Raw genomic sequence first — 20,045 nt, 5'->3', positions numbered from 1 at the left:
GGTCTTGGCAGCAATTATCTTGTCGCAAATATTGCATCGTGTGCTGTTGGCATCGAGCCTGGTGAAATGTGGCCACACTTTTGATCTTTTCCACATCTTTTACATCTATGGGGACTGGGACACATACACACTACAGCCTCACGTGTGAGCCACGTTTCTGGGCGTAACCGGCATAAACTAGTGTTTTTCCTTGATGCCTAAACACAGCCAATCACTGACACATAGATTTGGGCACTTCTAGCATGCTACATGCTGACGTCACTGACGTTGATGAGATTAACCCCTTAGGTATCGAAATTTGGTACCGAACAACAAGACATTTTTTGATACTCGATTGTTTAGAGGCAAATCGGTCAGTGCCTAAAATGTATCGAACTCGATAACAGCCCTAATTTTTACACATTCTCTCTTTGCTCATTTGGTTTTCTCTGCTTTGGTGACTGAAGTATTGAACAAATAGGCACTTCACCAGAGGCAGATGCAACGATTTGGGATGGCTGCCTGATCCTTCCCCCACAGCGTTCACAACGCTGTGGGGGAAGCAACCGTCTGTAAGCAACTACTGTCTGTAAAGATTTAGTATTTCTTACCATTAAAACTTCCCTTGGCAGCAGAGTGGAAAACTCAAGTGAGCACAGATTTAATTTCAGAGAATAGGATTATAGTCAGATGCTGACGCTCAGCTCCAGAGCATACTTGCCCTGAGGAGTATCCCATCCTGTCTTCTGAAGCAAACCACACTCCAAACCTGATGCAGGTCTCAAGCCTCATGAATTTGGCAGGATGCGGCACCACTGGATTCCAGGAGGAGTTGATCAACACTCCTGATCTCCTCCTCCTCCCCAAAGTACCAAGTAAAGGTCTCTGCAGAACAGTAAAGGGTGTTTTCAAATATGTAGTTGTATTCAAACCAGGATAAGCGTTTCTAAGCTATCCAATGAAAGTAGGGAATTTCAGTGTAGAAATCAGTGGGCGTTTCCAAACAAGGATGGGCGTTTCTAAATGAACCAATGAAAGTAGGGAATCTCAATGGTTTGAAAACTCCCACTGATTGGGAAAAGCCCATTTTTGTTCTGCAGAGATATAAGTCTATAAAGCACAACTCCTTTTCTTCTACCACTTGTGTGGTGTATGCACAAAAGAGTATGTCACTTACAGATCCACCACAGTGGTGACCAAAACATGGGTGCTCACAAACTTTATAAATTCTGCTTCACTTTGCAGAATGGAGGCCTGTTTTCTGCCATTTCAGACTTGTTTGTTCTACCACCAGATGGGGAATCCAGAGGGACCTGTGGCTCAGGTTCTGTGACGTCTGCACGTCTGGGAGAAAAACAAGACCATTGTGTTTGCCATCTTCTGAAAGCCTCTTAAACTAGCGCTTGTGCAGTTGTTGTATTTCAGTGAAATTTAATTAATTTGCTTCATTATTCGGTGTAGATTTCTCCTCAAGGGCTGGCAAAGGGACTTTACAGCTCCAGGAAAAGACCAACATATTTCAGACTCTAATGAAAATTGTAATAGGGTTCATTACCGCTAATGCTTATAATAATTTTGCATGATTTTGTTTCTCTTTTCACTGCGGTTGCCTCTGTTCTCCCTTTAATAAGAGCATAACCCATCATTAGGAAGTTCCATCACTGGTGTGTGTGGGTTAAACATTTACACAACATGAATGATATACTGTGAAACCAGCAAAGTTGTTTGGTGCGACGATTCTCTCCTAAGTGATGCGGGCAGAGCAGAGTTTCACGTTGGAGAAACAGTTGGCTCATTTCACTTATTTGCACCTGTATGCAATCTGTCTCACCCTCCACCCCCAGGGCTTTTGGCTAGTTTTATTTTTCTTTTCTCTTCAATGTTTGATTTGTGTCTTCATTCTTTTCTTTTGCTCCTGTGGCGTGATAACTCTTGCTACCCACGCTCTGCTAATGGTGGGTTTAATTGCATTTTACCAACCTCGTTGTTTAGACATAGATTTGGTACATCGCTTGCTATCTGTGTGAGCGCACAGTGTTTGGCAGCTGAATGAGTTCAGCATGTTGCTCATGATATGAAAAGAGCAAAAAAATAATGGCGTACTCTTTCTGCATTCGGAATATTTTAATAATGCAGTTGCACTTGCTTTTCCTTCTCCTATCCACTGCCTCCTTTTTTTGACAGACTTTAAGAGTTTTTGAGATTGTGTTCGGGATTTCCTACTTCCTTTGGTCACATAACTACAGACAGGGTGTGGCCTTCTCCAGGCAGCCAGGCTGTGTGCCTCAATGTTCTTGTGTCAAAGGAATGAGCCTGCCAGTGAATGAGTCAGTGTTCATGCCAACCCCCTCATCCAACTGCACAATGACACAAACACACACAGTATGCACACATGGGTGAGACATGGGTGTGACAGTTCCTTCCATCTGTTCTAATGCACATAAACAGCAGGTTGTACATTTCTAGTAAGGGAAATATATATTCTTCAATTTTCTGCAGGAAACGTGAGTGATACTTGTCCATGCAAATCACGTAGCCGCAATGCTATGGTTTTGTAGATTGTTGCTAGGGTGCTCTGGGTCATTGTTGGGTGGTTGCTTAACGGCCCAAATCAAATGTGTCTATAGCTGGGTTTTTTTATCCAAATGTTTAGCATTATTTCAACACATTTATAAAAATTCAACTAAAGATGATGCAAATCATTACGTTTTTCTATCCATTAAATCATAACAATTATATTAAGGGAGCACGCTTTGTCATGATGGAGCAGTTGAATGACGGAGAGAGTTGTGCTTGCTGCAACTCTCCCTGAGAGCAATTGTATATCGGAGGAATTGCACAATGTCTTATTTAAAACTGCTACTCCAGGAGATGCAGCAGACTGAGTGTAATATTGCATATAATGAGGGCTAAAATGGCTGCTATTCCCATATGCTGCAAAACTCTGCATACATGGGAGCAAGACACACTTTAATGATTGGGTTAAACACTTCTGAATGTCAAAGTCTATGTTAAAGATTTGTTTGCCAAGGTCGGACCTTTCATTGGGCCATGTCACAACATGCTATCAGACACAAATTGCACATGCACAGATGGTTAAAAGCACATCATTGTTTTGCGAATTAACTGTTTCCATTGCCTTAATGCGCATTTTGACTAATGCAAAACTCTAGAAAATGTATCTTTCCTATCACATAAACTTTAAAGCAAATTTTGGGAGTTTGTGCATATCAAAATTTGCTTAAATATAGTTGGAAGGAAGCACAGTGTGTAATATTCTGGTCCCTAGAATCAGGTAAATCAATGGCTTTGTTTTCACCCATTTTATTGTATGTTTCCTATATGAATATTTAGCCCATGTGACGTATTTTTCAGCAATTTATATGTGACAAATATGTGACCGGGCAGAGGGCGGGGCTGGGTTGTAATTCACCCGGTCCCTAATCAGGCTAATCAAGCCTCAGAGAGGGTAAAAGGCAGACTGGAAGCTACAGTGCATGAGATTTATTACAAAAAATAATATGTATTATGATATAAATGCTGGTGTTAATACTATTGGCATAACTTGAGCATGACAGATTACATCACTCCTCCATTAAAATTCAGATAATAGATTTGCAGGCAGCTGTCAGACACCTTTTGTGGGTTTGTTTCTAATTAAAATATTATTTATATTCTCAAGCCGGTTCTCGCCTCCTCCTTTTCCTTTAACCCCTTTACAGTATAGCGTCCAAAACACATTTCTTATCATTTCTAATCATGCATTAACGGAAAATGAAACTGTAATACCTATAATGTCTTAGTCATCGTTGTGTAGTTTGATTAAAATACGATTGTGAATTGTGTTTAAAAATAAGTAATTAAAAATAATTGTATTTAGAAACCCAGTGAGCAAGCCGAAGGCGACTGTGGCAAGGAACACAAAATTCCATAAGATGTTGGTTAATGGAGAGACATAGCCTTTGGAAAAACCACTGTGGGGGCCAGTTCCCCTCTGGCTACCATCATGAATATAATGCCAATATTACTTATGTATAGTGGTCATGCTTTAAAATTATTAAACTTAGTAAGTGTTAAGGGTTGAGGAGAGGGATAAAGATGAGCCGGATGTGGCAGTTCAGGAGAGAGAGAATCACATGCTGCTGCATTGTGTGTGTTTATTTTTGTGTCTTTTTATTTAAGTTTTCGTTAAATATTACTTTGATGGTTCATCTGGTTCCTGCCTCCACCTTTCCTATTTTAACCCCCGTTACACTGGTGCCAAAATCCAGGAAGGAGGACGGATATGCTGTTATGGAGTCCTCGCCACTGCCGTCAGCTTAAAGGAGCAGCCGTGGCCATCCACAGGGGTTGCCTGGACTGCCTGGACGGAGGAACGGCCATCATCCGTGATGGGAGGAGGGGCTCGCTACCGGCCACCAGAAAGCGGAGGGGTCAGAGGAAAGGCCGCCGTCCACGAGGGGTGGAGGTGCTCGCTACCGGCTGCCATAACACTAAGGGGCGTTTCATCAGCCAGGGGTCGGAGGACTTGTTGCTGTCCACCTGGGGAGGAGTGGCTGTCACTTGCCAGAGGGTGGAGGATTGGACGAGGACCAGGCGATGGCGTGTCTGGGAACCTGCAAGCAATATTTTTTTCTCTCTCACTGTCGCTTGGGCTCGCTCTTTCCCTCTCCCCTTTTCCCTTCCCTTGTCTCACTCCCAGGTCTCGAAGAAGGAGGGAAAGCCAGACTGCAGGGGTTGTACTTCATACCAGGGCTTCCTCGGCCTGAGGCAAAGGAGGGAGGAGTGTGATGAGGAGGAGGGTGGGGCCAGGCCGTGAGTGCACTCACAATCAGGCTAATCAGCCGAGGAGATGGATAAAGATGAGCCAGATGCGGCAGTTCGGGAGAGAGAGAGCCACACGCAGCTGCCGTGTGTTATTATGTTTGTGTCTTTTTGTTTAAGTTTTCATTAAATATTACTTTGATGGTTCGTCTGGTTCCTGCCACCTCTTTTCACATTTTAACCCTGTTACACCTGCATAGTACACTCTTGTGCCTTGGCACACTGCATAGTTGTGGTATAGGAAGGTTTGTTTGTTGTACTACCCACTTGCATTTTGGGATTCCTAACACATTAAATGGAGTACAATGCCCCACTATGAGTATATGGTATAGCACAACTAGGATTTGGGGGGTGTTTTGGGCTGAAGGATGTCTGTGTGCAGCAAGTGTGTGAGCATATGAGTGCGAGTGGACTGGATTGGTGCAGAGCAAGAGCAGCTGGGTCCATTTTCCGCATTCTGCCGCTTTAGTATGCAAGGCAGGTGTGGCTGCAGTCAGAGGAAGGGTGGGCACAGGCTGCCACCTCTATACACACAGACAGTGTGTTCTGCTTTTGGCCTCATCCAATTACATGCCCCCTGTTACACAAACACACATACACATGGCCATCTGTAATCATACTGTGTCCGTCCCCTCTCTATCCCAACACTCTGTTGTTTGCTTTTTTCTTCTTAATCCTCTGCATCTGTCTCTTTCATTTATTTCCACTCAGTCTCGTTATGTCTATCTTTCCATCTTGCTCATCCCCCCTCTATCATTTCAGTCAAAATGTCTCACCAAATCCACCCTTCTCTGTATCAGCTTTCCTCTCTTACAATCACTTTGTTCATCTCCCCAGCCATCCCCTCCAAAAAAGACAATCCTTGTCAACTTTGATATACATCCACTATCTGCCTGTTTCCAATCACCCTTTGTTTTCTGTGCTGGCTTGTCATCCGTTTCAGCCACAGCATATTTGCTTCTTGTTCTCCCTGTCAGGGACCCAGGGCAGTTGATGAATGAAAAGCTGAAATGTAGGGGCTTGGGAATGGAGGAACAGAAAAGATGAATGACTGTCTGTCCAACAGTCTGTGGCCATACCTGGGGTCAGGGGAAGGGGGAGATGGCAACCATTTAAGTGTTATTAACTGGTCAGCTCTCCATATGGGTAACTTAAGGGATTTCAAAATCACTAACTGCATACTCTTTCTAGCCTTCTGTTGCTTTCCTCACATTAAAGGAATAGTTCACCCACAAATGAAAATTCTATCAATAAATGCATGCCCTTATTTTCCAAACCTTTATGACTTTCTTTCTTTCATGTGATCACAAGGCAGAATGTGTCAGCCACGATTCACTTTCATCATATGGGAAATTTTTTTTATGAATGTTAATAGTGATTGCTGCTATCAGATTTGGAACAACATGAGGTTGAGTAAATTACAGAATTTTCATTTTTGGTTGAACTATCCCTTTAAAAATGAGAGTTCATAAGTTCCTGTTGCTGCCGTATGCTTTGTTTGTTTGCACACCATTTATCTCACTCTCCCCAGGGAACTGGTTTGTTTCTGTGAGCCCTTCAAGCCTTTTGCTTGGAATGGATGTTTTGTATATTACAAATAAAGCTGATGCTCTAAAATAAACAATTCTCCTTTAACATACTTCCTGTAAACTGCTTCTGTCCCCATGTGTTCATCTCAGCCTCACCTGAATTGAACTTCATTGGACAAAGACCTTTCAGGTGTAATTTAATAGCTGCCTCCATCCGGTGCTCTGCCTTTAATTATTGGGAGTGCATCAGACTGTTTGATTCTCCCCCACTGGCTTTGGTGGGTTAAACTGGCCTACTTTGGTTCGTTGCATCTACCTGCAGAGGGGAAAGTCATATTTGGTATAAAAAAAGAAGGAAAAAAAAAACTTCCACTAAAAGAACTCTTTGCCACACTCTTTGATAAGTATATTACATAGCTTATAAATTTTATCCGCTTCCTGGTAAAAGGCAGAAAAACTTTTGTCACTCTGCCTAAAATGATAAAGCAAGCATTATTGGGTTTTTGGAAATGGCTGACAGACAGCCACTAACTTATTCGGCAGACATTTCAACACAGGAAGGATACATAAAGGCAGTTTTGTAATTTGTAGACATTGGCAGCATGAAAGTGCCTTATCTGGGGGAATTGAGATATTTACCCCTTTTAGATGCATAATAACATACTACGCTTCAATCTCAGAGCAATGCCACTCTCTTATTTTCTCCCTTTCTTTACCCAGATGTTCCCACCCACTTTTGCTCTCCCCTGGTGTGTCGCCCCCAGTCACCACCACTGCTTCCCTCCCTCCCTCCATCCATTCTCTTGAGCTCAGTCCATTTTAATCCATAGTGATTCAGCCTGAGCTGTGGAACCTTGACTGTGTCAAAGTTTTTTAGTTAAAAAACTTTTTCAGGACATTGTATTTTAAAGATAATTTTGTAAAAATCCAAATAACTTTACAGATCTTTATTGTAAAGAGTTTAACCAATGTTTTCCATGCTTGTTCAATAAACCATAAACAATTAATGAACATGCACCTGTGAAACGGTCATTAAGACTAACAGCTTACAGACGGTAGGCAATCACAGTTATAAAAACTTAGGACACTAAAGAGACCTTTCTACTGACTCTGAAGAACACCAAAAGAAAGATGCCCAGGGTCCCTGCTCATCTGTGTGAACATGCCGGAGGCATGCACCATGGAGGCATGAGGACTGCAGATGTGGCCAGGGCAATAAATTGCAATGTCCTTACTGCGAGACGGCTAAGACGGTGCTACAGGGAGACAGGAAGGACAGCTGATCATCCTCGCAGTGGCAGACCACGTTTAACAACACCTGCACAGGATCGGTACATCCAAATATCACACCTGCGGGACAGGTACAGGATAGCAACAACAACTGCCCGAGTTACACCAAGAACGCACAATCCCTCCATCAGTGCTCAGACTGTCTGCAATAGGCTGAAAGAGGCTGGACTGAGGGCTTGTTGGCCTACTGTAAGGTAGGTCCTTACCAGACATCACCGGCAACAACGTTGCCTATGTGCTACAGACCCACCTTCACTGGACCAGACAGGACTGGTAAAAAGTGCTCTTCAATGACGAGACATGGTTTTGTCTCACCAGGGGTGATGGTCGGACTTGTATTTATCCTCGAAGGAATGAGCATTACACCGAGACCTGTACTCTGGAGCGAGATCGATTTGGAGATGGAGGGTCCGTCATGGTCTGGGTCATGGTCATGGTCTTTCACTGCATCTTTGGACTGAGTTTGTTGTCATTAATGGCAATCGTAGACATCCTCCTCCTGCAGGCTCATCCTAACATGACCCTCCAGCATGCCAATGCCACCAGCCATACAGCTCGTTCTGTGCATGATTTCCTGCAAGACTATCTTTAGATACATATGTTTTTCCTGCAGTGTTCTGCCATGGCCAGTTAAGAGCCGGATCTCAATCCCATTGAATATGTCTGGGACCTGTTGGATTGGAAGGTGATGGCTAGGGCCATTCCCCCCAGAAATATCCGGGAACTTGCAAGTGCCTTGGTGGAAGAGTGGGGTAACATGTCACAGCAGGAACTGGCATATCTGGTGCAGTCCATGAGGAGGAGATGCACTGCAATACTTAATGCAGCTGATGCCCCCCCGTTCAGGGACACTTTTTTCCATTTCTGTTTGTGACATGTCTGTGAAACTTGTTCAGTCTATGTCTTAGTTTTTTTAATCTTTTTATGTTCACACAGTTGTTTACACATGTTAAGTTTGTTGAAAATAAAAGCAGTTGAAAGTGAGAGGACATTTCTTTTTTTGCTGAATTTATATATACACTACTGGTCAAACATACTCATTCTTTGTTATATTTTCTTTTCACCTTTTTAGAATAATAGTGAAATCAAAACTATGGAATAAATTAAATGGAATTATGGGAATTATGTTGACTAAACAAAAATCTGTGTTATATTTTAGCATCTTCAAAGTAGTCACAAAGTATTTGGTCCAAATCATCAATTTCAAAATGTATTTTTTTTTTAAATAAAATGTTAGTTTTATAATTAAATAAATTAATATGGTGGCACAATTATATTTTTGTCTTCAAAACTAATTTCATACATTTAAGTATATGCCTCAGATCAAAAGATTTTTAAGATCATGAGAAACATTTCTGTCAAGTATTTCAAAACGTTTGGCCAGTTGTGTGTGCGCGTGTGTGTACGTGTGTGTGTGTATAAAAATGTCCTGTCTTAGGTCAGTGAGGATCACTACTTTATTTTAAATGTCAAAATAATAGTAGAGAGAATTATTTATTTCAGCTTTTATTACTTTCATCACATTCCCAGTGTGTTAGAAGTTTACACACTCTTTGTTAGTATTTGGTAGCATTGCCTTTAAATTGTTTTACTTGGGTCAAACTTTTTTGGGTAACCTTCCACAAGCTTCTCATTTAAGTTGTTGGAATTTTGGCGCATTCCTCCAGACAGAACTGGTGTAACTGAGTCAGGTTTGAAGGTCTCATTGCTCGCACATGTTTTTTTTAGTTCTGCCCACACATTTTCTATCGAATTGAGGTCAGGGCTTGTTGCTACTCCAATACCTTGACCTTGTTGTCCTTAAGTCATTTTCTCACAAATTTGGAGGTATGGTACGGGGTCATTATCCATTTTGGAAGACCCATTTGCGACGAACTTTAACTTCCTGGCTGATGTCTTGAGATGTTGCTTCAGTATGTCTACATAATTGTCCTTCCTCATATCCCTCCTGCAGCAAAGCACCCCCACAACATGATGCTGCCACCCCATGCTTCACGATTGGGATGGTGTTCTTCAGCTTGCAGGCCTCACTCTTTTTCCTCCAAACATAATGATGGTCATTATGGCCAAACAGTAAAATTTGTTAGTTTCAATAGACAAGATGAAGATTCCTCGAAAGAGTCAGATTTTTGTCCCCATTTACATTCGCAAACTGTAGTCTGGCTTATTTATGTCAGTTTTGGAGCAGTGGCTTCTTCCTTGCTGAGCAGCCTTTCAGGTTATGTCCATATAGGACTCGTTTTACTGTGGATATAGATACTTTTGTCTACCTGTTTCCTCCAGCATCTTCACAAGGTCCTTTGCTGTTGTTCTGGGATTGATTTGCACTTTTTGCCCCAAACTACTTTAATCTCTAGGAGACAGAATGCTTCTCCTTCCTAAATGGTATGATAGCTGCGTGGTCCCATGGTGTTTATACTTGCATACTGTTTTTTGTACAGATGAAAATGGTACCTTCAGGCATTTGGAAATTGCTCCCAAGGATGAACCAGACTTGAGGATGTCCACAATTTCTTTTCTGAGGTCTTGGTTGATTTATTTTGATTTTGCCATGATGTCAAGCAAAGAGGCACTGAGATTGAAGGTAGGCCTTATAATACATACACTGGTACACCTCCAATTCAGTAAACATCCTATGAGAAGCTAATAGGCTATTTGTCTAAAGGCTTGACATAATTTTCTGGAATTTTCCAAGCAGCTTAAAGGCACAGTTAACTTTGCATATGTATACTTCTGATCCACTGGAATTGTGATATAGTCAATTAAAAGTGAAACATTTACTTGTGTCATGCACAAAGTAGATTTCATCCTAAACGACATGCCAAACTGTAATTTGCTAAATCTGTGGAGTGGTTAAAAAATTTGTTTAATGACTTCAACCTAAGTGTATGTTAACTTCTGACTTCAAGTGTATGTATGTATGCATGTTACATGAGCACTGATGGTCTTGACACCATCAGCAATCTGATGCTTCACTGTGTGTGTATCACTCTGCTTGTGTTCGTGCCGTTCTAAACTAAAGTATAAGAGCAGTGCAGATGTGTTAAGTTACTTTTTTTTTTTTACATTACATATGTTAACCAGCAGATGGTGGCAAAAGATCATTTTTGTGTCTAATATGAGCCAGCTTGGTGATGTGAAGTGAATCCGGGTCAGCCGTTTACATACAACAGCTCTTCTTGATCGCTTGTATTACTACTACTAAATCAGGAAATAGCTTTAAACGGCTTGAAACGAACAACTACAGCATTACGGCTCATCACAGCTTAGAGACACAACAGACCTATTATTTACACAATAGGTGTTTTTTAAAATGGCAGAGGACATTGCAGTTTCTTTAGTGATCGACTCTTGTGCACCGGTTACCGCGAAATAAGGAGAAATACCCCCGCTTGGATGCTATTTTTCCTGCTTGGGAGTGGCAACAGGTGATCGCACATGCTCCATCTTTCTCTCTCACACACACACACACACACACACACACACACACACACACACACACCCCATCCATCCTTGTTTATCCAATAACTTGTTAGAAACAGCACAAGCCTATTTTTGAAGTGTCAATTTTGAATTACTAATGGAGGCTTTTACGCATCATTTATTTTGAACCAGCAACGGCAGATTCTGATTTGTCACGTAAGAAAGTAGTTCCATGCACAAATAACTTTTTTTGACTGTACTTCTTTTTAAAATTGGTTTGGAAGTATGCCTTTGGCAAAAGGGTAATAATCTTTTAATTTTGTTTGTTTCGAGATGCGAAGAGATTCTTGAAACTCACTAGCATCACTGAAGAAATAAAGGGTGGAAGGATTTGCATTAGAGTGCGGTTTTGGCAGTGCTTTACCAGGCTACACTTGATTGCTTAAATTACAGCTACTCAAAGAAGTATGATTGCTGTATACTCCACCCTTAACTCTTTCCCCGCCAAACACAGAATTTTCCGGGTTTTATGAAAAAACGCTTCCCCGCCAAACACGGAATTTTCCAGGTATCCGTGTTTTAGGTGGTATACGGTAAGGAAGACCCGCGCGCATGTTTTGAAAGAGTACGCAACTCTTTGATCAAAGAAACAGACTGCGATCGTTTCAAACGTGAAGAAGTGGAACACCATACTAATACTAAAGCACTTGTTTGATAAAAATGCCTTTTTCTCAGCTTTTTGTCCGAAATGTTGTTTTTGACAAAACCTACCTCTGTTCAAGTGGCAATGAAAAAGAACAAATGAAGATAAAATAAAATCGTTTTTTTTTGCCTAAAAGCAGAGGCTCAGATCTTTATTTTGATATATAGCATCTTCATATATTCATGGAAGAAAATATTCTGCGGGCCATAAAATTTAGCGAAAATCGTCAAAAACCCTGGCGGTGGCTGGCAACTTTTTTTAAAAACGCTGGCGGGGAAAGAGTTAATAGTATTATTCAGGTCATGATTTAAAATATGATATTTTTGTATGACTAAGACAGAAATGTCCTTGATTAACTGGTTTTATTATTTGTCTTGTTATACTTAAGTGTGAACTTACAGATGTTTGCCATAGTTGCTGTTCTGTCTGAAAGAGTGTTCCTCAAACGTGTGTTAAGATGCCATTTATGTTCTGTACTAGTGATCAACTGGGTTTTTAAGTGTCGATGCTGATATCTTGAGAGCAGAGTGCAACAACATATCTCGATTTCAGTTTCAATTTAATCAATCATGCAGCTTTCATGGAGGTCAAAGTGTGCCAGTTTTTTAAATGTTTTAGATTGTATTCTCATCATGTAAGCACATGTTATACAATGACCGGGATCAGACTTTTCATCGTGAGAGTGAATCTCCACTGTGTTTACAGATGATTGGACTATATTTCATGCTGAATATGATGTATAATAATGCTAAGGGTCCTGATATTTAATAGTCATCATGATAATGACAAATGTAATGTATGATTTCACCAGTAAATATATACTGTGGCAAACATAATTTTACTGGATAAGCATACATTACCATAAAAAGTCTTACATTTTATGTTAACAGTGATGGTAAAAACATATGTATCTAATGTAATTATGTATATTTTAGCTTGGCAGAATTATTAATACTGCATTTCTATTCTGGTGTCTCCATTGCCCTCTGCTGGGTTGATTTTTTTTTGTCCCACTCCATCCCTAATGAATCATTTTACTCTTTAATGAACAGTACTTGTTATGTTTTACAAGTAAAAGAAAGGAACTATTTTGCATATGTCATGAAAGTAAAGATGATGATAATAATAATTCAAATGTAACTTTTCATGATTCAGGCATTGTTTAAAGTTTTGTAAGAGTATAGAATTGTGAATTCAGTACAGTAAATAAAAACAAATCCTTATGCCCTTTATCATTTCTGTTTATTAAATTTTTTGTATTAAAATTATATATATATATATATATATATATATATATATATATATATATATATATATATATATATATATATATATATATATAAAAATTTTTTTTTATGAAAATACAGGAAATAAAATGTTGTTATCCGATTGATCAATTAATCGAAAATTAATCGACTATCAAAATAATTTTTAGTTGCAGCAATAGTTCCAACTTATGTTCCTACTTGAATACACAAGTGTCATTTAACAGCATTTTTCACCCTTGGTCAAACAGCGTTGCAACTAATTGTAGTGCTGATATGTTAATCACAGTGTTACCAATGTCTTCCTCATTAGTGATGTTTGCCAAGACAAGCATCACTGTGTCTATTGCACATACTTAGGGTTTTGTACAACCCCCTAACCCCAAGTATTAAACTTTGGTGTACAAACCGTCCTGTACTGTTTGTGCTAGGGACATGACATTTGAAACCTAAACTTTTATGGCTCGTTGAGGTCAGGTGTGCTGCTACTTCTCTAAGTTATCTGACTTCCAAGGATTTTTGCTTGCCAGGTGATGAATTGGGTGAAAAGGTCCCACATTAATCCAGAAAGGCTCTTTTGACCAACCTCCCAAAACACCTTAGCAACTGCTTAGCAACATGCTAACAAACACTCAGAATAAGTTAGCGACTGCCCTGGCAACCACCAACTACATCCTAGCATTGTTGTGGTGAGTTTTCCCAAGGGTAGACACAAAATCTTGTTCCCTTCCACCATTTGGGCAGGTTCTCTTAAACATGGCATGCGACAATAGATTTGTTTTTTACCTCCACATTAGCGATCAAATATTTTTGTGCTGTTCTAATCTGAAGGCTTCATAATGGCCTCTCTGAATGCCTTGGGCAATGGATGACATTTGTTTAGAAACACTGTAGAACATGTTCTTGTGGCATTTACACATTTCATCATTTGCAGACATCCGTTACATTAATACTAATGTTAGAACTAAACTCCATAAGCTGTACTCTGGTTAATGTGGTAGACTCAAATGCACACACACACACACACACACACATGCATACAACAGAACAATAAAAATATATATATTTTTAAGTCAGGCCTCACTTAATACTCCTGAAACTGATGAGGCTTTTCCACTGCACTGTAGAGCTTGACTCTGCTCACTTTTTGAGGGTTTTCCACTGTGGATAGTACCTGGTACTTTTTTAGGACCACTTCGGTCGAGGTTCCAAGTGAGCTGAGCCGATACTAAATGTGACATCAAAACCCTGCAGATCACTGACTGGTCAGAGAGAATCGTCACTACCAGCGTCACTGGATTTGCGATACAGGACATCAACCCACTAGTTTTAAAGTTAGCAACAGCAATAGCGATATCATTTGTACACGCAGCTTTCGAATTGTGAAAAGAAATGGCTGTGCGCAAAACCACGCAGTGGTCAATAAACGAAGTGCAGACATTCCTCTCATTAGCGACGAACGAAATTAAGCAAAACGAAAACGTTTTTCAGGACGTGTCTCGGCTGTTGGCCGCACACAACTACCACCAGACCTGCCAAAAGTGTAGGGAAAAATAAGAAAAACTTATAAGTGACTACAGAAACATCAAGGACCAAAACAGCCAGAGTGGTTCAAACAGAAGAAAGTGGTTTGACCAAATGGACACTGTCTATGGCAATAGGCCAGTGAGCAATGGGAGGGAGAGTGCCCTTGACTCAGTCATGGCGTAGTTAGAGTCCACGATGGATGATGGTATGTTTTGTTATGTTAAATCTATATTCTGCTTGAAAGCTTCACTTTATTTAGTTGACCAGCTACTGGAAAGCTTTCTTCTAAAACAACAAGGCCAATTTAACTCTTACTTTTGTGTAAAATCACCATGCAATAACTGCTTTATGCAGCACAATGAGCTAGTAGCTAACAGCTAGCGGTCGTGTTATTGTTTATGGTCAGTATTGTTTGTGTCGCGTTTAAGATGATGTCACGGCAGTAGAGGTGGTGCAACTATGGCGATCAGCCTATAATCCCACCCACGTTGAGGCGGTACTAAACTGCAGTGGAAAAGCAAGCTCAGAAAAGGAAAGCGAGCATAGTCGAGTCGAACCGTAACGTGCAGTGGAAAATTGCCATAAGATCATTCCCTTTTATGCAGGGTCAATATAATTAAAGAGAGATGAAAAGTCATTGACCTCTGCAGTTTTGCCATTCATGTAGTTTAAATAATAAGAATGACTCAAGAATCAGGTCACTTTGCTCAGAATGAAACAACCCTGGCCCGATCTCTCCTCTCTGAGACAATGCAATGTAATGTACACTGGCTGAGGCTGAAGCTTGAGCCACACTAAAGCTAAAACATTAGAGGAGTGGACAGTAATCCAATCTTGGTTAAAGTCCACCTCAGGGCTTTCCACCACCCTGTGGTTGGCTTTCATGGCTACTAACACTGACTGTACATGTGTGATAGAGATGATTCCTTTTCTCTAGTGATCATAGATGATTCCCAGTCCAAAATGTAATCTTTTGGTTCAGTGGAAGCACACAACAAAGAGTGACCTCTATTTTTCGTATTCGGTGTGCATAAGAAAACACGATGGATCTGGAACCTCGCCTATCTCACATTAACACAAGCCCCTTTGATATGGGCTGGATTTTTTTGCCACCAGCTTATTCTCACACCAGTACCCTCGCTCCCGCTTTTTCTCTCTCTCGATTCCCCTTCCCATCCTCCTCTTTGTGCTTGGAGACTGGTAGCAAAACAATAAACACTTTAATTTGCTCCCAAACTGCAGATTCCTCAGAGGTTAATTGTATGACTGTGATGGATAGAATCTGGGTCTGAGATAGAGATTCCCATTAGATGTGCAAATCCTGCATCTGTATATTCGAGTGCACAAGGAAGTTGTTAGTTCTTTTTAAAACTGCAATGTGAACATTTGTGAAAGATTCATGAAAGAGATTGCACTGTTTCGTAACGTTTGATTTATCCCCACCCCACTGTGTTTTCTCAACACGATGCGTCATTCAGAACCACAAGTTTTCCCAGCAATTTAGATGGTGTCAACATTTCCTGACAGAATATTTTCTGTTCTGTCACAAAATCTTAGAAATGAGGCCAGTTTCCATTGATTTGCAAAATAATTTAAAGCCTGTCTGTTTCTCCATTTTTTTCCAGTTTCTCCGTGGTGCATCTTTTGCAGTGCAAGCATAACTTCAACTCCCAGCCTTAAGTTTACAAGCCGACGGAGTCCTGAGGTGTGACTCACATTTAGCAAGTCAAAATGGCTAACAACACTGCAGACCACCCGCCAGGGAACTCGGTCACTGAGATCGACCAAGATGGGGACTTTGGCATCACGATGATTCAGCTCCGTGATCTGATGGAGCTCCGAAGTGGTGAAGCAGTCAGCAAGATTGCAGAATGCTACGGAGACGTGCAAGGGATCTGCCGCAGGCTCAAGACTTCGACAATTGAGGGTAAGAGGCAATGAAGATCTGCACTTGACACAGTGCTGTGCTATGCAGGAAGCACTGGTGCACAATACAAAAGCACTCAGACACTTATATTAATGAAATGGTCTACACAAAGTATTTTTTTAGTTGTTTACATATATCAGTTTTCCACATTTTTGTATTCATGAAACTTTTACAGCTATGAAAGCATTTGCTTAATATTTAGCTAAAAAAGGATTTCCACAGCATGATGCTGCACAAGCTCTATCCTATCTCACATAACAATTAGGTCGCATATGCTTTTCGAGTAGTGACTTCTGTAGTACCACCCTCTAGGCTAATACATGCCAATGTTATGTAGAGCTCCTGAGATGGTTGACTGGCCCCTTCACTTGCTCTCTGATTGCTGGTGTCTCTTTGGTTTTTCACGTTTGTGCAGAGAGCCTTGAGGGACGTCTTTTTCTAGGCAATATTTTGGTGGTTGGATGTAGTTTACGCCTCATTATAATTGAACCAACAGTGTCCCCTTTTTCTAATTTAAGCATTTTGTAAACTTTTTTGAAATACTCTTAAGGCCAGTTCACACTGCCCCAACAAACACCAACAGACACCAACATTTTAAACACCTTACACATGTTGACTCTGTGAATACAGACACCAACAAATGGCAAAAGGGTGATCACACTGATCTGACAGAACCCAACAAGTGGTGGATGTTGGTGTTTGTTGGGGCAGTGTGAACTTATGCAGCTAACCTTCAGATGCACTACCACTACTTTGTTGTCGGGTAAATTTGTAGTCACAGTTGAAGTCAACTATGATTTTTGTTGAACTTTTCCACAGATTGTTTTAAACTTGTATATAAGTGAGGATGCCCTCTTATCAGTTTGCATATCAACTTTTTCAGTTTTCAGTTGTATTACGCTTACATTTTGTCAAAAGTCTGGCGTGTAAAAATAAAAATTAATTAGCAAATGGCTATTTTTTCTCCAACTTGTCTGTAGAGGGTTTAATCAGCATTTGTGAATCATTTGTGATTCCCAAAAGGATCGAAAGCCTAAGTAGATCATAGAATCTATCTTACGCCTGTTCCTGCTCAGCTTCTGTTCGGACGCTCTTGCTTACTGCTCCGCGCTTTTGCTCTATCGCTTTTATATTTTCATATTTTATCTCCTTTTATCAACTAATTTTAACTAATTTTAACTTAAACAAATCAGCACAGTGCTCAAAAGCTTGGATTACTACAAAAAAAAAAAAAAAAGCAGAATTCTTTTATCCGACCAGCCTCCCACTGAAAGTTTTCATTCCAGGGAAGGGAAAACACAACTGCCTACATTCAAAAGGATAAGAGAAAATGCCTCTTCTGGAATCTACTTGCTGCACTAACTGCCACAGACTTTTACTGAAGGATTGCAGTTCTTGAAACAAAGTTATTTACAGGACCACCAAACCAGACGGAACACACAACAGAGCTCGTCATGGACGCCCTCAGCATACAGCCGGTGAGTCCCATGAATCTAGTGCTCCTCGACAGGCCATACTGAGTGTAGAGAAACAAACCGATCGACTTACAAATCGATGGCAAAAACAGGGAGCAAGACCAAAAGGCACTCGAGACATCAGATTGTCACGAGCATCTCATATTGCCGCAGTAGCATCCTCTACCCCAGATACTGGCTCTGACAAGGAATGCAAACACTGGTTTCCTACCACCGCCTATACATCTTGAGAACAGATTTGAAGTATTAATGAATGAGGAATCCCCAAATGTGATGAATGTGATCGAACACAGACTGAATCAGCCAGTAGCTAACACTGATGTGAACTGGCGCCAAGGTCGAAGCAGACAGCTGCATTCAGCTCAGAGCGCAGCCGACCCAGGACTCTGATAGTGGGTGACTCCATAATCAGAAACATTAGCAGCAGGGATACAACTACATGCTGCCTTCCACAAGCAACAACCTCGGATGTAAACAGGGAAGTTCAGAACATTCTGATGAAACATAAGACTGCAAATCGACTCATCATTCATGTGGGGAAGAATGATATTCATAAAGAGCAGTCAGAACTCCTTAAAAAGGATTTCAATGAACTTTTGAAACACTTAAAAGACTGAAAGTTCAAACATTCATCAGTGGACCACTTCCAGCAAGAGGAACAAACAGGTTTTCACGGTTGCTTGGGCTTAATACATGGCTGCAAAAAACCTGCAATATAAAAGGAGTGAACTTCATTGACAACTTCAATCTTTTCTGGAGTCAGAGGCAACTGTTTCGACAGGATGGCCACCACCCAAACAAACTTGGTTCAAGAGTGCTAAAGGACAATATCTACTTCTCCCTCAATCATCCTTCTGCAGTGTGTGCCAATCCACTCAATCTGAATGGCACACACACACACCTGGACACAGTATGAATGACCACAGGACTTCACTTCAGCACCTGAATGGACATGCAGTTGACAAATCACACAAGGACAATGATAACACCACTCAGCCACAACAATTTCTGCTCATGGACACAATCTCATCTGAGCCCTGCCCACAAATTTCACCACAGACAGACTGTGACATATTAGAACTGCTCCAAGATTCAGCACCCAAGGACGACTTTCTGGAAAACATCCAGGGAAACCAGGACAGCATATTACAGCCCCTCTCACCAGACACGTTATCCCTCTCTCCAGCATCTCCACATCTATGTTTCTCAGAGAAAATGGAAGAACTGGTGTATGCTGGAACCAAACTATCCCACTCTTTTGCTGCAAGCCCCCAGATATCAAGCAAAAACGTCAGGCCCCTCAAGCACCTGCGGGCCCAGCTCGCCCTCCCCTCCTCCTGTGAGAGCTCTTCGACCTCTGCCACAACGCCAGGGCTCACACCCTCCTCCATCTGCTCGAGGTGAACCAAAAACAACTGATACCAGCTCTCAGTGATATGTGTTGGGTCCCTGCTATGATAACAGTAACTTTCTCAAATGTTTACAAAACAAGCTGGAACCCAGTGTGCCTGTATCAATCTCTATTGCTGTTCGATTACATCATAGAAAGTCTAAGGCCTTCAAAAGCCGTACAGCAAACCCATCTAATCTGGTGCCTATTACACGCCAAACTAAGATTGCTGTGGGGAAAAAACTGTTAAGTTAGCACTTTTAAACATCCGCTCACTTAAAAATAAATCACTTCTAGTCAATGACTTAATTATCACATACAACCTGGATTTTATGTTTCTAAATGAAACTTGGCTAGAAGACAGCTGTAGTGCAACAGTCCTTAATGAAACATCCCTCCTAACTTTACTTATTTGAGTGTCTGCAGAGAAGGTAGACGAGGTGGGGGTTTAGCTGCTCTTTTAAAGATGTCTATCAATGTAAGCAAATATCATTTGGGAATTACCCATCTTTCGAATATCTGGGTAGTGTGTTAAAAGGTGCTCCACGCATTTTACTTATCATTATTTACAGGCCTCCAAAATACTCTCCAGCCTTCGCTGAGGACTTTACAGAACTGTTATCAACAATTACCTCAGAGTTTGACTGTTTTGCCATTGCTGGAGACTTTAACATTCACATAGATAATGCAGAAAACAATATGACAAAAGAAAT

At 40.9% G+C, this 20,045-nt stretch overlaps 1 protein-coding gene across 4 annotated transcripts in view; it reads left to right on the top strand.

The window, feature by feature from the left end:
• The window catches only part of LOC127632828 (plasma membrane calcium-transporting ATPase 3-like), a 112,134-nt gene that overhangs the window by 26,349 nt on the left and 65,740 nt on the right, over positions 1–20,045 (top strand). For all 4 annotated transcript variants that reach the window (XM_052111627.1, XM_052111625.1, XM_052111628.1 and 1 more), the window contains exon 2: positions 16,166–16,467. In XM_052111627.1, coding sequence (XP_051967587.1) covers positions 16,272–16,467 — 196 coding nt within the window. In that variant the 5' untranslated portion in view covers positions 16,166–16,271. The remainder of the gene's footprint in view (positions 1–16,165; positions 16,468–20,045) is intronic.

This window comes from Xyrauchen texanus, chromosome 39 (genome assembly GCF_025860055.1).
Source record: "Xyrauchen texanus isolate HMW12.3.18 chromosome 39, RBS_HiC_50CHRs, whole genome shotgun sequence".
NCBI lineage: Eukaryota > Metazoa > Chordata > Actinopteri > Cypriniformes > Catostomidae > Xyrauchen > Xyrauchen texanus.
Note: the sequence above shows the minus strand (reverse complement) of the source record. Positions and strands in the feature narration are given on the sequence as shown.